The sequence below is a fragment of the Eurypyga helias genome, unplaced genomic scaffold, assembly GCF_000690775.1.
Source record: "Eurypyga helias isolate BGI_N326 unplaced genomic scaffold, ASM69077v1 scaffold23452, whole genome shotgun sequence".
NCBI classification, from domain to species: Eukaryota; Metazoa; Chordata; class Aves; order Eurypygiformes; family Eurypygidae; genus Eurypyga; species Eurypyga helias.
The window spans coordinates 18102-34910 of NW_010236902.1; the positions used below are offsets into that span (position 1 = coordinate 18102).

Consider the following 16809-nt stretch of genomic DNA (forward strand, 5'->3'; position numbering starts at 1 on the left):
ATGGGATCTGGTAGTTCTGTAAATGTCAACTACAAGTACTCGCTGCAGAAATCTGAAAATGGTGAGTGATTCTTTGAAAAGCAATCTTTTCCTGTCTGCTCCTGCACATGCAGTTGGGAGGTTGCAGTGGATGTGTTCCTTTTCTGAGATACCTGGTTCTCCTGATAGTATTGAGGTGAGGTTCTGTCTTTCAGTATCCTGGAGCAAGGAGCCTCAAGCTGTCAGGCAGGACAACAGGCTTGAGGAAATAGCAGCTATTTAGGGCAAGATTGGATTAAAATCAATCAAAACCTGACCAGAAATGAAGCAGCAAAAAGCAATTCTGTTAGAACTAACATCCGACGGATTAATCAATTGCTGGCTAATGTGTGTGTTGCCACGTGCTGACAGAACGGTGGTATCACCCTGCTGCTTCTGGTGGGCTGTTTTTAAAAGACTCTGTTAGTGGCACAGGACTGATAAAGCAGAAGCATTACAAAGCCAAAACACATCTGGTTCTAAAGAAGGTAAGATGGCACGGTTAAGAAAAGCTGAAAAGCAAAAAGTGTATTTTTTTCTGATAACATCAGTGCAACGCTCTCCATCTCTGCTAATTACCTAGCCTTGTTTATGGCGCTTGAAGCTGTAATGATTTATTTGGGATCGATTTTCTGGGTGTGTGCTCAGGTCTGCCTTGGAACAAAGGGAGTTTACACACAAGGGAGTGTGAAAGAGGAAACAGATAACTTTGTTCTTTGAATCATTCAGTCATCAGCGTTAGCAGAGCAGCAGTACAGTGCGAACTCTTTGCAAGTACTTTTGAAAAGAAAGACTGCATTTAGAAAGGAAGACGTTGTGACTCAGTCTTTCTGGTTTGTATTTTTTCTCTGTTGAAAAAGTCCACCTTTTATTTAAGTGAGACTTGTCTATTGCACTAGAGAACCACGGTCATTCCTAAGATGTTCAGGGCTATTTTATGAAAAAGGCTTGTCTATAACAAAGTGTAACATGAAACTAGGTATTTATTTGAAACTCTGCATTAGATCTGATACCTCATCATCAGTTTCCCATGGCCGTAAAACCACTCTTCATTTCCTGTATCTAGCTCTAAAAATCCTTTTCAGGACTTTCCTTTCAAGTATAACACGCCAGGTGTCTTCCTGTCCCCCTTGTACAAGGCCCAGAGGCTGCTCCCGATGGAAGGTGTAGCCAGCAGTTCTGTTAAACTGGTCCTGCACTTGAGTGAAAAAGGGGATGGGGAACCCAAGAGAGGGTGCAGGCTCCCTCCTGTAAGCCGACGTGTGAACTACGCTGCTAGCACAGGCAGGCATATTTTAGTTTGAGTGCTGCCACTTCGGCATGCTTTCAGCAGCTTATATGATGATCTATGGTTCAGTTTACTGCTTGGATCCTCATCAACTGTGGATAAATCTCTCTCTTTCTTCTCTATTATTTTTTTCTAAACTAGTACAAACACTGCCAGATGAAACTCAACCAGGTAAGCTAGTAAATTAGAATACCTGGCTTTTTCAGTTCCAGAGTCAGTCCCTGTCACAGTAGTGTAAAAAACCAATGTCTTGCCCATCAGGAGCTTAAAATGCTGGGGATGGCAGTATATATGCTCACTGTGCGCTTGATAACGAGTCTTTCATAGATTTTATTTTTAATGTTTCAAAGGATCTCGCTTTCATCGGTATATATGGAGTCATAACTATGAATTTCTGCTGGGGATTCAGTTGAAATACATCTGACTCTTACTGCAGTAATCGGATATTTATCCACTATTAGGGGAATGCAGAATGTTTAGAAGCTGTTTATTTTAGTGTGATTGTGACTGTGATTCCAGTCACAGGCCAGTCAAATCACACTGTACAGGGAGCAAGACAGCTAGCGTTGGCTCTGTCACAAAGGAGGCTTGAAGAGGTAGCATCAAAAGCACCAAACTGCAGCAAAAAAGAATCGGCCTTTTTTTTTATTGCACAGCCCAGCAGATCAGTAGGCATTTTCTCAACAAGATACAAGGCTCCAGCAAAGAGTACGTGAGTTATTCTTGAATTAAGGCTAGCAAAGTCTTACCTTCTTGACCATGACTTCACCACGACTTGGTTTCCCAGCTGCACAGCAGCAATAGCTCTTCCCTTTTTGCACTCTGTGGCTCCAAGAGCTGTAACGGTAACATCATTTAGAAGGATTATTATTATTCTCAATAGAGAAGCCCTCAGGATATGTTATTTAGGTAAAGGTCAACGTTTGCTGCTGAAGGTACATGAGGGGTGGTTTATGTTATACAATTAATGCAAGCTAATTGAATTAACGTGATCTCTTTGTCTCCTGCCAGCACTTAGCAGCCTTTGGGGTAGGGGTAGAGCACTGCCTTCTTTTTATAAAGCTTTTCCACCCCCCACGCCCCATCCCTCTCCCTGCTTTGATGAATGTGGCAGTGCTCCCTCCCAAATCAGATGCCAAGGGAATGTGAGCTGCTGCAGCAGAGCTAACTCCGTAACTCTGTCGTCTCCATCTGGTTTTGGGGCCAGCCTAGATAAAGCAGTCATCCCTCCCTCCCTCTGCTAAAGATGACACAGAGAAGCGTTGTTAGAAAATGATTTAAACACAGGGCTCTAGGGTAGTGCTCCAGAAATGAACAGGAAGGGACGCAGCATAATCAGGAGAGGATGCCGCGTAGCAGAGCTAGTTGGCAAGGTGCTGTGAAGTAACCAGGCTGACCAAATGTGGTCAAGGCCAGCTACGCAGGATGGAATTGTTTCTAGAGGTACATGAAGTCCTGTGGCAGAGCTTGGAAAAGGAACTTGAAACGGGAAACTGCGCCAATGTACTTTACCTTCAATATGCACGCACTGCATCTGAAAAAATCTTTTAATGAAAAGCGCAGGAATGGGGGAATGGTTATGTTTTAAAGACCAGGGTAAATGGCCATCATTTGGAGGGAAGAGCCTGGTGCTGGCTATGGACTGACCCATTACTAGGCACCTGGAAATTCCTGGCATTTCATTCCTTCTGTGTCATTGAGCAGCCAAAGATCTATCTCCCCCTTTTCACTGTGGGTGCTAATTTTGTCTTTAGTTTATTCCAAGAAAATGGTATGTTAAAATTTATGCTGGGATAGAACAGAAGTTTGTCCAGGACTGCATAAGCTTAGGTGTTTATTTGGCCTAAAGGAAGGAATCATAGAATCACAGAATGGTTTGGGTTGGAAGGGACCTTAAAGACCATCTATTTCCAACCCCCCTGCCACGGGCAGGAGCACCCTCCACTAGAAGGCAGACAAAGCCCATGTTTTTAAGACTCTGGAAAGGGACTTGGTGTCTTGTTTTCCCCCAACTCTTTGCGTGGTCCCTGTCAAATCTCTATTTCCTGAAGCCCCAGTACCTCAACTGTAGGATGGACACGAAAACATCAAGGTGGATAGAAAGGGAGGAAATGGCCTATTAATAGCAAAGAACAAGTTCGGACATTTAGGCCATAATAAGTTGTTAGTGCTGGTGCTGAGGAGCCAGCAGCAATGGTCAGAAGTTTGTCAGGTCCCTGGTCAGGCAGGGTCAGATCAACCTCTTGCAATATGGTGAAAAGAAGTGGGGGTTTTGTTATCCTTAATATTAGGCATCAGAACACCTTTCCTCAAAACTTGCTCCTGAAAAAGAAAGGTCCCTCTATGATTTTCAGGGTCGGGAAAGAAGCAGGAGCAGGGTACCTCAGCTGCAGCCAGCGCAGCTCAGCAGGTTGGTTCTGGTTTTGTCTCCTAGCTTTCAAGGCAGCCGTCTTGATCCAACGGTGGTATCGGCGCTACATGGCTCGGCTGGAAATGCGCCGACGTTGCACCTGGAGAATCTTTCAATCCATTGAATATGCTTGTGAGCAGGATCAGATCAAGGTAAGGTGCCAAGGAAATGCCTCTGTGATGCTGGTACTGGCCAAAGTTTTAATTCCCAGCTTTGTGCCTGGATGCAATCCCTCTGTGCTAAAGCTAGCCAATGGCAGACTATTTAAGGGAGCAGCAGGCAATTTCTTCCTGCGTGGGTGCACAAGACAGAGAGAAATAAGCCTCTGTCTGGAGGCCTGCAGGGACTGAGAGTAGTTAAGAGTGCGTGCAGCCATCTAGGGAGGAGAGAGCATCGTGCATCAGGGAGGCTGAATAATCTCAGTGGGACAAGAATTTCATAGCTTTGTTTCAAATACAGCGAGGGTTGTCATTTGTGGCTTTGTGCTTTTCTTTTCTTTTTTGTTTTGTTTGTTTGTCCATTTGATGAGCAGTCCTCTGCCTCTTTTTGGAGCCCACTCTCTCTTCCTCCTGGGAAAGCATTCCTAGCCTGCTCTTCTTTGCCATGCTGACAGGCAGGGTCACTTCTCTGAATTCTCAAACATGAGGGTGATTTCTGTGCCACAGACTCACTCATTGCTGGCTACTGGCTGGTAACCCTCTAAGTGCTTCAGTGGGCCAAGGGCTGGGCTTCCTGACCTTTTCTTGCCTATTCCTTTCCTGCCTGCTTATGTCTGATGAAACCCTAAGTAATGAGCCTTGAAAGAAAGCCATAAGGACATTAATATTGTAAGATGCTTCCAGGGTCTGAACAAAACAGGCAAGCCTAGTTGGTTTGTTGTATTTTAACTTTGATTAGTATTCTCTTATACGGTTGCCTTGCTGTCAGGTGAGGAGAGGGAGGCTTACATGTACACTTGCCTATATGGCTGAAGGCAAAGCTGCTTTTTGACTTCATCACGAGATACTCAAAACTAGAACTGGTAAAGTATGATTTGTTGTACGTGCCAGACAACATGCTAAGGGCATAGGTAACTGGAAAGACAATCATACTAAGTTGCCACTTGGCAGAATTTCATTCCAGGGTGGATGACAACAGGCTGTCTCTCTCTTCTCACAGCTTCACAACTTCTTCAGTTACCTCATGGACCACTTCACGCCAAGCAGCAGTAAAGAGAGTAAGTTTCTATGTGCCTTTTGTAGATGTGGCACCAGCAGCTCAGCAGATTGCACCCTGTATTGACCTGTTTCTCAGTGCTGGCCCTTAGGATGGCAAAGGGGGCCGAGAGAGTCTAAAGGGTGTTGGCATCAGGAGTTTGGATAGGGAGTGAATTGTCTGGAGACTGTCAGAGCTGTGCGAGGGACGTGGAGCAATTTCTACTCCTTAGGAGCTGGGAAGGGGGAATAAAGGCTCAGTATGTTTTCTAAGAGCAGTATTAGAAATCTGATGGTAGCACATCAAAATGAACTGTTTATTTTGCTGATCATAACCTGCTGAAGTGCTTGCTCCTTCCTTTCACACTGCCACCCTTTTTTCTCACAACCACCTCACATACCCTACAGCAAAGCTCTGTTGAGGAAGACCTCTTTCCAGTGTGTGTATAAACTAAGAAAATAATGTCCTGTTCCTGGAGTTGGGCTCTGAGATGTTATAGCAATTAAAAAAAAAAAAAGCATATTTATACAAAAATTTGTGCAACACTGAGAATGTAGTGAAACTTACAAAACACAGTGGGGCACGGGAGAGTTATAATAAGTTCCTTATGATACATTTTGCTTTTGCATGTCACTGAAGATTTCCATTAGCCATGGCAAGCAATGTCCTTTTGGCTCTAAGGGAGTTTTGCAGAACCTAGCGTAGCTGCCAGCACTGCCTGACACACAGCACCCCGTAACTTGTCCCTGCAGCCTTCTCCCCACTGCAAATTCTGTAGCGGTGTCAAACTAGGGGCTAGCCTCTGCTGCTGCCTGTGAGCTCTAGCCTAACCAGCTTTTCTTCAGCGAATCACTACAGTGGTGTGTTGAGCCAACTTCACTTTTTCTTGTCTCTCTTTTTAAAAAAAAAACCCAACAATTAACCTGATCAATCTACTATCCAGGGGATTTTATTAGCCGCATGTTCATAAGCGGGGAAAGCTTCAAAGAGGCAGAGCTGGAAAAATACTGTGACTATGAATCCATGGAGGTGCCGGACTCCTACACAGGACCACGTCTCTCTTTCCCACTCCTTCCTGACCATGCAACTGCCTTGCTGGAAGCTTTCAAGCAGAAACAAGTAAGGATCCCAAAAGGAACCACACTTTCCCCTTCTCTGTACAGGGGTGTAGGACAGATGCTTTGGTTGTAGACTTCCTAACAAGCTAAGCTGACTGGAGTATAACGAGCTGGCAGGCTGTTAAGTAAAGGGGATGGAAACGATCTGGTAGATAATTCCCTCTGCCATAAGAACATTTTTTTCCTTTCTGAAAATGCAGTTCTGACAAAACGCAAAACTTTCTGTGAGTGTGTGCCAATATTAACCCGAATTTCATTTTGAAAGGAAAAAAGCCCACAACAGTCTATGCTGAAACATTCTGCTGCTTTCTGTTGCAATTCCTCAACTCGTAAAAAAAGGGTAGGATGGCACACATGGAAACAGCCAGTTAAAATTATGGTTTGTGCCATGCAACATTGACTCATATTTAGAATGTAAAATGGGAGTTTTTTGGTGAGCAAGCCCAGTACCGATTCAGCAGCACTAAGTTCTTGTACAACTGCAGTGCTGTGCTGCCATCCCTCAGTCAAGGTGCTGAACTGCAAAACAGGACAAACCATCCCTTTTCCAAAAACGACTTCTGTAACAAAGGTCTCTGGCATCTTGGTTAATATAAAACGTCTACACCCTGGCTTTGAATGAACACACTTCTGCAGGACACATTGCAGCTCAGGGCCTGGCTTAATGTGGAGAAGGCTACAAAAGATCTAGAGGACCAGCTGCTTACCTGTGATCCTGGGCTCAAATTTCCTCTCTAGTCGGTGGTGTGGCATAGCAGATGGCCCTTGACCACAGGGTGCTAGGGCTTTTGGGTTCTCTTGCCAGCCCTGCCAGTGCCAAGGCTGGGCGGCTTTAGGCGAGTCTCTTCCATCCTGCTGTTTCCCAGTATTTGCCTCATTGTCTGTTAGCCTGTAGGTCAGCACTGAGTGGTGTCCCAGTGAGTTTCTGCCATCCAGGCTCTCGTTGTGGGTCCTTTGGGCCTTTGCAGAGCTGTGCTGCTGCTCAGAGGTCACTGATTCCCTGCTTTAATCCCTTTGCTTTCTCCTAGTAGCAGCTCCACGCTCGCTATGTCTTAAACCTTCTGCATGAGACCAGGAAGCACCTCAAGCAGTTGCCAAACATCAGTCACGTCTCCACGTGCTACAGCGAGGAGGTCACCGTGTGCGGTAGGTCTGGGTGGAGGGCACTGCGCAGTCTGTAGGGAAGAACGCTCACGTGGAAGGGGTGGGAAGATCTAGAATGGTAGCACGAGCATGTATGCCCTCCTCTGTGCTTGTGGAACACAAATGCAGTCTGCAAGCAAAATCATAGAATTGTTTAGTTTGGAAGGGACCTCAAAGACCATCCAGTTCCAACCCCCCCTGCCATGGGCAGGGACACCCTTCACTAGACCAGGTTGCTCAAAGCCTCATCCAGCCTGGCCTTGGACACTTCCAGGGATGGGGCATCTACAGCTTCTCTGGGCAACCTGTTCCAGTGCCTCCCCACCCTCTCCGGGAAGAACTTTTTCCTGATATCCAATCCAAACCTCCCCACTTTCAATTTAAACCCATTACCCCTTGTCCTGTCACTACAGGCCCTTGTAAAATTATTTTAAATTAAATGTGTATTATACTGAGAGGCAGCTGGGAGTGTCTAAAATATGGGGGTTTACCCTGTGATGCTGTATGTGAGCTGCTGTGAAGACTGGCCTGGAGACCAGAGGAAGCATGTCTGCATCATGGCCCTGTTTCTGCTTTGTCTGGAACAGGATGGCAGTGTTGGGGGAAGGTGGTTTGTCTATCTGAAGTTGTGTTTTGCTTCCGTGAGAGATTCTGGGACACATCATGGACAAACACTCTCCCTAGATAGTAGCGTTCAGCTTGGCATTGCCTGCTGTAGCAGCGGTGCTGTCATGGTGATTGTAACAATGCAGGGAGAGGAGGAGGCATGAATAGAAAAGATAAGGATATACATGTGTCTAAGGGGAGATGAAGGGTGATAATGGCTTGTCGCTCTCAAAATTGTTATAAGTTACAGCAAAGATCTAAAGATTTTTTTCAAATGGATTCAAATTTGTCTTTGTTCTGTCACCCAAACTTGGGAGTCCTTTTACTAAACCCCAGAAACTGCACCCAGTCGAGGACTGGCCTCAAAACTCAGTCATTTTTTGCCCTGTTCTGTGACCTGGGATTCTTCAACCAAAAAAGTCCCGGAGCTGTTTTGGCTGCGTCTTCATTAGCAGCAGCATACGTGTTCAGGTCCAGAATGCGAACACATCTTTGTGTCCTATTGAGTACGTTTGAACAACAAAAAGCTTTTCACCATTATACTAATGTTTAAACTTTGAGATATTTCTGAAAAACATGTACTTAGCACACACCTTTGCCTGCACTCAGCTTCTGGAAAACTATCCCCTCCCTCCAATACCATGTTAAATGAGAACTTAGTTTGATTATTATTCCCATGTAATGATCAAACACTTTCTCGTGCCAGGGGTGTCATCGTAAGAGACAAATGATCAAAGCTTCGTGAACTGGTGTAGTTTTTAGCCTGTGCTCAGGCTTCAGCTTAAGCTTTTATTTCAGGTCCTTTTCCTTCAGGTGCATTGCCTTAGTGTAAGGAAACTCGTACCTTAAACTTCCCAGAATATTTCAGGGGTCATTAATTTGTGGAGGAGGTACTTCATAGGAAGTTATTTATTGGCATCTTTTTAAGTTAAAAGGTAAACATACTGTGACTTGTCTTTCTGTGTCTGTTAGGAGACTTGCATGGCCAGCTGGATGACTTGTTCCTCATCTTTTATAAGGTAGGCACCGTATCTGGAGAGGGAGGCTCGCCAGGCACCGTGAGACATATCACATGGGTTACGCTGAGAAGCGTTTACAAAATCAGGCCCTTTGCATGCGATTCTCCAAGTCAATTTAATTGGTTTTAAGTGGCTTCACAAAGCAGCAGCAGTTATTCCCCAGCTGACTTTGAAATCTGCTACACACGTACATTTGGGAGTGCCAGCGGATGTTGTTTAAGTGCTGATACCACCAATGGTGACCCTTCCTGACTGCCAGTCTTCACTTTTCAGTGCACTTGCCATGGGGAGCCGACAGGATAAATACAGGAGTCAGGATCTATTGTATGAAGTACCCTGGGACAGGAGAGAGAGAATGTGCAGCTGGGGTGGGGGAGCTATGTGGAGACCATGGGGAGGCCTCTTGCAACACCTGCCTGTTTCTTGCTTTTACAGAATGGCCTTCCTTCTCCTTCCAAGTCCTACGTGTTCAACGGGGACTTCGTAGACAGAGGCAAACAGTCCCTTGAGATCCTCATCGTCCTCTTTACCTTCCTCTTGATCTATCCAAAGGAGGTTCATCTCAACCGCGGGAACCATGAGGACCACATGGTCAACTTACGGTAGGGTTCTCTGTGGGGCTGATGACGACGTCAAGGGTGTCACTGGGAAATCCCACTGACCTTCCTTTCTCCTGTTCTTTTAGCTATGGTTTTGCCAAGGAAGTAATGCAGAAATACAAGGTAGGCGTACGTTTGTGTCTCCTTCACACATGAGATGTGGACTTCGAAGGCTCGATGCTTCACCTTTTCCTTTCTGACCTGTCCTCCTAGGTGCATGGGAAGAAAATCTTGAAGATGGTTCAGAATGTCTTCTGCTGGCTTCCCCTGGCTACCCTGATTGATCAGAAAGTCCTCATTATACACGGGGGCATCTCTGACACCACTGACCTGGACATGCTTGAGAAGATTCAAAGGAACAAAGTAGGTTTTATTTCCTAGATATCGCAAGGGACAACAGTATTGCTGATTTGCGGCAAGGAGGGAGCTTATTTCTACACGTCACCTTGGCTGTTGACAAGTCTAAAGGATGGTCTTCCTAGACAAACTGCATTTAGGTACAGGTGTGGAGTGGATTGCTTTGGTTTAACAGTGTGAGTGCAGCAGGTGTGAAGGGAAGAAGCATTCTTGGCTTCTGGGAGATGTAAGGATCGGAGCCAGGGAAGTGGTGGGTAATGGCATGGGTAAATAGATGTGCTGGTGCTGACTGTAAAACCGGAGATGATGAGACTTTGTCCCACACCTCCCTAGCCTGTTTATTCTGCTAGATTTCCAGAAGGATTCTGGTAAGTCGTAACTTGTCTCTACCTCACCTTCTAGCTGAGAAGTACTACTTCCCTTTCCAAATGTAACAAGTCATGAGTCCTTCCCTCATTCTGCCATCTAGTTTCCACTGCACCTTAAATCCATGTACTCTACCTTTTGTGAAATGTCTGAACAGCATAAAGTCAATGGAGAGATTTGGAGTCAGGATGGATGTGGGGCCCCAGCTGTAAACCAAGAATGGCACATCTGAGAGGATGGCACTAGTCATCTCCCACAATTAATCAGCATTTGATGGCAGCAAAGGGAATTTAGGCTTACTGGGTCACTTGTCAGTCTGCCAGCTGAAGATATTAGAGCTGGAGACATAGATTTCCTAGTGGTGTGACCAGCTCTCTTTTCTCTCCTTCCTCTTTCAGTTTATTTCTGTATTAAGAGGGAAGAAAAGGAAGGAGTCAAACAGAAATGTGGAAATACAGGAAATAAACGGGGAGAGCAAAGCAGAGGCTGACCCAGCAGGGAACGAGGCAGCCCCCAGTTTACCTCCTCAGCCCCGGCTGTCCCAGGCTCCCAGCACAGCCAACAGGCTGGAGTTCTCCAAGTGGGTCCGGCAGACGGTGCAGGAGCAAATTGAGTGGTGCCGCCGGCTGGTGGACATCAGCGAGTCGGAGGAGGAGGAGCCCACCTATTCCAGTATGGTCTCCTTGACGGACTTGGATGGGCCGTGCTGGACTTGCCAGGAGGAGTGGAAGCAGGTGAGTAGTCTAAGCGTGGCCCGGAGCTCGATGGCTGTGGGTACCCCCTGCAGGTTTGTTCTCTGGCGTGAGGAACCTCAGGACAAAATACGGGGGCCAGTGCACAGACCTCTCCGCAGAGATAATTTTGCTGCTTCGTACAGTGGAGTTAAGGAGCAACTCGGTGCTGAAGTGCCAGCAGGAAGGCTGGTGGGGTTTGTGCTGTTTTGTACCTACACCTTATCAGCATAAAGCTGCATATTGAGGTCAGGGTTAAAGAGATTAAACTTTAATCCAAATAGTGGTTACTGAGTCAGCACGTAGATTTCTGGAGGCTGCAGAATGTCCTGGCTAGAGAGCAAAGGAGTTTAATACTAAGCCTGCTCACAGCCTTGGGATCTGCTGGGTGTGCTTGCCCTGGGGACCTGTGTTTTGGGATGGAGGAGGACAGACAAGGCTCTTTGAAATCTCAGAAGCAGCAAAATGAAAGCTTCTATCAGGCCTGATTTATGGACACCCTTCTTCCCCCAGGCACGTTGGTGTGCCTGTGGCTCCAGGCCAACCATACTGTCACCTCTGTGGTGGACCAGGTCTGTGAAAGTCCTGCAGAGCAGTATGGTGGTTCAGCTGGGAAGCAGGAAACATCTCTGTTCCACTGCATTATGGTAAGAGCAGCAGCCCATGGAGGGATTCAGAGATAGAGCTGTATTTGCTTAGGCAACTTTGGGTGAGATCTGCTGGGTACACTTTATTCAGTGAAGTTTTCCCATCCTTCCAGATTTTAGACATTCTCTGGAGTGATCCCATGCCACAGGAGGGCTGCATAGTAAATACTGTGCGAGGTGGTGGCTGCTACTTCGGGCCTGACGTGACAGGGAAGATCCTGGAGAAGTACAACTTGCAGTTCATCATACGCTCCCATGAGTGCAAGCAAGAGGGCTATGAGTTCTGCCACAACCGCAAGGTCGGTGAGGGGGGTGGCATGAAGGATACTTGGGTTTTCATCCTGCCGGGGTGGGGTTTCTGTGGTGGCTTCTCTCAGCTCTGCATTCCTGTGAAATACACACAAAAGTGATGAACAGCCTTATTGGGAGTTACTGAAGTCTGTTCCCAGCTGAGGTCTTAGGCCAGGACAGTCTGGAGCCACCTACTCTGTCCTTGTACGTGGCAGCTGCAAAAAGATCTGACCCTGTTTGTGCCGTTGCCCCCACTCTTGAAGATGCCACACAAAAGGGTGTTAGTAAGCTGCCGCAGCAGTTTTGCTCTCAGAAGATTCAGGTCACTTCAGTGACTTCAACAGCAGTGCTTCTGACCCTGCTCACTGCAGTGGAGAGTGAAAGTTGTCGGGTAAGCACAGTGAAATCACACAGTGAGCCCGGCGTGTGGCCAGATCCATGTGAAACCAGCACAATGCCCTTGAGGAACTCACACCTGTAAGGCTTCCAAGGCCAGCCGCCACCTTGCTTTTCCTTTTCCACATGAGACATGGTGTTTCACAGTCTGTTGACTCCAGATGGGATCGGTTGTGTTGTTTTCACTGACATACATGTATCTTAGAGGACATATGTACTGATGGTAAATGTCTCTCTTTTTTGGGGGTTAGGTGCTGACCATCTTTTCAGCCTCAAACTACTATGAGATTGGCAGCAACAGGGGAGCCTATGTGAAGCTGGGACCGGACCTCGTCCCACATTTTGTTCAGTACCAGGCGAACAAGGCAGCCCATACTCTCACCATGACCCAAAGGCAAGGCATTCTGCTTGCTCGGTATTCACCAAGTCAAAATTTCAAAAGGGAAAACTTTCAGAGCTTTGAGAAAGCTTGACTGCAGAGCTCAACTTTCACAGCTTGATGTACTAAACAGTGCTAGAGGAGAATTCACGGGAGGCTCAAGGGTTGATGAGGGAGTGTTACCAGAAGGGGACTCTCGTTTACAGATGGCTGATTTTCCAGCTTCTCTTTTCAATGTCCGGTTTTAACTTTAGACCCTTGCTGAGGTTCTCTTCTGCTTTGTTACTTCACAGACTGATGCAGGGATTCACAGCATCAGCTGCGGGGAACTGTGCTCCAGGTGTGCAGTGCCTTGTTACCAGCACCTCAATGCAGCTGTGGCTGTGCAGAGCAGTTGTGTGAGGGGCTGGGCAATCCCTGGACAGGCCAGAGGACTGGGAAGGTGAAGCTTCTCTTGCACTTCGTGGCAAGTCCTTAATGTGCTTCTCTTTTCTGCACCCTCCAGAATCAGCAGAGTAGAGGAGTCAGCCTTTCGAGCCTTGCGGGAAAAGCTCTTTGCTCACACCTCAGCCCTCATCAGCGCATTCAAGGCCTACGATAAGGACAACACGGGTAAATCTGAGCCGAGGGACACTTGGGTTAATTCTCTGGTAGGACAGGATTGAAGTGGCTGAGTTGGAGATTCCCAACCTCTCACCGATAGTTGTCAGCGACTCTCACGGGGTAGGCTGTGTCAGGCCTTGCCAGAGCATTGGGCCCATTTGCTGGTATGCAGCCTCTGTTGGGAACCTGTTAACGCCTCAGAGTGGCATTATAACAAGGGGGTGTTGGAGAAGCAAGAGGTGATTAGCCTGATGCATAGCAATTTAGCCTCGGAACTAGGAGAACCCTTGGGAACAGGTGTATCGATGAAGCATTGGAAAAGACAACCTGGAACATATCTGTCGTGTTCCTTGGGAAGGGCTGGGTGGTCACTAGAGCCCCTTCATCCCTGGAGTCCGAAATCATTGGGAAGAGGAAAGTGCGGGATGTCCTTTTGACAGCTGCCTCTGTCAGAGCCTTAAGGAAGGAGCTGAGAGTTCACAGTTCTCTGGCTGACAGGAGTGCTCTGCTGGCGTAGTGACCAAGATGTGTTGCTGTGATCTGTCCGTTTGTGGGCCGGGGGAGAAAAGGGACACAGCAGTTGGCAAAACTGCCTCCTTGTGGGTAGAACTGCTTTCTTGCTTTCTTCCCTGGCAGCAAAGTTGTTCACAAAAGTCCAGTTCAGCTGTTAGAGCAGCTGCTAAAATAGAGGCTTTTCGGTGTTCCTGGGTCGCTGGGGAAGTATTAGTGCTGTTGTATAGGCCGTGATCTGCAGGGTGACGTTGGCTGTAGGCCACAAATTCTTAATTAAAGGATATCCCCTTTCCTTACAGGAAGGATCACACTGAGCAACTGGGCGACAGCCGTGGAGTCAGTCTTGCGCCTGGGATTGCCCTGGCGAATGCTGAGACCGCAGCTGGTGCGCAGCACAGATGACGGCATGCTGGAGTACAAGTCCTGGCTTGATGACTTGGCCATGGAGCAGCGGAGCCAAGAGGTAGGGACTCACCCCCTTCCTTCAAAGCGCGAGCAAAGCTACACACCAGATCCCCAGCATGTGGAACCAAGTATGGTACCAAAGGACAGTGGGACAGTTCCTGTACCGTCCAAAATCATACTGAAGTCAGTAGAAAAGCTTGCATAAATTCAAGGAGTCCAGAGGCATTTAGTCCATTGTAGAAATAAATGATGCATGTGAAATCAAAACCTAGAGGTAGTTGGCTGCAGGCTTTCAAGTAGGAAAACGATATTCCATTCTCCGAGTAGCAGTTTCTTAATTAAATCCAGCAAAACCAACTCTGCAATGGTTAAAAAACACAGTCCAAGTCACTGTCTTCACTGTTAGCCAGGAAAAGTTGTTTAGGAGTGATAGGTTGCTGATGTGCTATAACGCAGAGTTGCACAGAAGGTCCAGTCATCACAGACCTGTTTCGTAAGTCACACAGGATCAAAGTGCCTTGCTGGTAAGCTCTTGAGAGCAGTAAATGTTTGTTTATGGGAAGGTCTGCAGTAACTGGTCAGGGAAAGCAGAGAGCTGTGCGAAGAACAGAGTGAGTGTGACCATGCTGTCTTTCAGCACATCCAGACGAGCTTGCTGGAAGTCATTTATCGGAACAGATCCAACTTGGAGACCATATTCAGGATCATAGACAGAGATCATTCAGGTAAGCAGGTGTGCAGGGGTTAGTGGTCACTGTGCTGTATTCCATTCTACTTCGGGGCTCCCTTTAGTAGGTACAAAGGCATTTTTATTTAACGGTTTACGGCCTGGGTCTTTCTCCTCCCTCAAGAGCTTCTGAAACATCAGTGCATGTTTGCATACACATGGTGTGTTTTGAAGGACTGTATGTAGTCCATGCAGGGAATTGTTATTTTTTCTGGAGTTCGGCAGAACAAAATTTGTGGTGACAGCAATGACAGTAACACAGCATACTCAGGATCTTGAGCGCTACCTGTTTTCAAGCAGTCGTCTCCACCAAATGACTTCAGCAAACAGAAATTAAAAGTCTTTGCCACCTTCTGCTCTGCCACGTTGTTTTATGTCCCTTTACTGCTTTACGTTGTACTTCATCCACTGTTCTCCACACTGGGAAATTGAGTTGTAGCATGTGAAACATAGACTATGAGTGATTTCTCTCCTTCCTTTAAGGTATGCAGCCAGCCGGTGTGGGACTAGAGATGAAACCTGAGCAAGAGTCCCTGCTGCATGCTGAGCAGGGACTGACTGACAACAATGCCCGTGGTGACCCTGTACTGAGTTGTCTGTGCCTTCCTTCTCCACAGGTCTCATCTCATTTGAGGAATTCCACCAAACCTGGAAGCTGTTCAGCTCCCACATGAACATTGAACTCACAGATGACGGCATCAGTGACTTAGTTCGCAGCATTGATTTCAATAAGGATGGAAACATCGACTTCAACGAGTTCCTAGAAGCCTTCCGCCTTGTCAAACAGTCACAGTAGCGAGAACCTGGTGAGGGTTGCCATGTCCAATGCCTTGACTGTCTGCGAAGTTAGGGGGGCTGCTTCCTACCGGACCGCAGAGTGTGCCTGCAGACGTGAAGCAGGGAAAGGGAAGGCAGGTACCTGTAGCACTTGCTGGATGAAAACAGTGACTGCCATAGCCAACATCTGTGATCCATTTGGGGAAGGTAATGGGTAAAATAGATAAGCTGCACTTTAATTCTGACCACTTTTTAAAAGAAGCTGCTGTTTTAAGTAGAAATTTACGCTCAAAGGGAAGATAGAATTTAACTGACCTTGTCAATGCGTACGGTGAAACGTTACAGGTCTATTCAAGTGTAGGAAAATGACAGTAACAGTATTTCTTGTAGGCAGTGTTTTAAGAAGGTAGCAACTGCTAGAACACAGTTTTCTTTTTAATAAACTTTTTGTCCTAGATTGCTGGTTCTGGGCTGTTTGTGCCATCTCTAGTTTGCTAACTCTGTTAGCAGCAGTGCTGTTTAAATGACAGTATCTACTTCGGCTCTGTTGCTCCTTTGCTGGGATGTTTGTTCTGTAAGTTTGAAGTAATAAATATGTGCAGTGGAGAGACACTTGGAAAAAATGCAGTGGGCTCTTACAAGGAGTCTGTTGAGGCCAGTTCTTATTCAAAGGTCGGGTAGCAGATGAAGTAGTGCCCTTCTCGAGTGCCTGTGCTGCATCTTCTAGACATTTTCAAAGCACAGTATGATTGCAGCTTCAAAAGGGTGTGTTTTGAAGTGTTTGCAAAGAGAAAACCAACATATTTACGTTAAACCTGCAGCACAGTCACCCTGGTAGGGGCACTGTGGTAGAAGACTTCACTTAGACTGTTACCCTAGCCCTTGAAAAAAGAGAATTCTAGCCTCATTTGATTTCTTAGAAGGGCCCTTACTAGAGCCTGTACTGCACATTGGAGATATTTTATTAATTGGAACAATGCTTCAAAAATCAACTAATCCTTTTCCCCCTTATTAGAGTTTTATGTATGCATTTTTCAACTCTAATGGAACCATGCTTCTAGAAATAATCTCTCAAATGCACAACACAGGCTCAAGCACACAGAGGCTGCTTTCTACCTTTCAAATCTGATGAATGGAAATGTTGTTTTCTGTTGCGGCTAATGAACAAAATAATTCTGTCTCTACCGCATTTGAGCTGTTTCTGCTGTACAAACCGCTACTG

The 16809-nt window shown here is 46.6% G+C and overlaps 1 protein-coding gene across 1 annotated transcript; it reads left to right on the forward strand.

Moving 5' to 3' along the window:
* On the forward strand, positions 1–15606 carry PPEF2 (protein phosphatase, EF-hand calcium binding domain 2). Its single transcript, XM_010147269.1, has 16 exons — positions 1–61; positions 3741–3868; positions 4875–4932; positions 5854–6029; positions 7060–7174; positions 8750–8796; positions 9232–9398; positions 9482–9518; positions 9609–9758; positions 10664–10852; positions 11610–11795; positions 12435–12577; positions 13068–13174; positions 13978–14141; positions 14721–14808; positions 15428–15606. The coding sequence occupies exons 1-16, from the start codon at positions 1–3 to the stop codon at positions 15604–15606; spliced, it is 1995 nt and encodes a 664-aa protein (XP_010145571.1).
* The last annotated feature ends 1203 nt before the right edge of the window (positions 15607–16809 follow it).

Excerpts from the sequence above, each read along its gene's own strand:
- PPEF2 (XM_010147269.1), top strand. The coding sequence starts at position 1 with ATGGGATCTGGTAGTTCTGTAAATGTCAACTACAAGTACTCGCTGCAG. Across the intron at positions 3,869-4,874 it reads GTGAGCAGGATCAGATCAAG|CTTCACAACTTCTTCAGTTA; the intron begins GTAAGGTGCCAA and ends CTCTTCTCACAG. Across the intron at positions 6,030-7,059 it reads AAGCTTTCAAGCAGAAACAA|CAGCTCCACGCTCGCTATGT; the intron begins GTAAGGATCCCA and ends TTCTCCTAGTAG.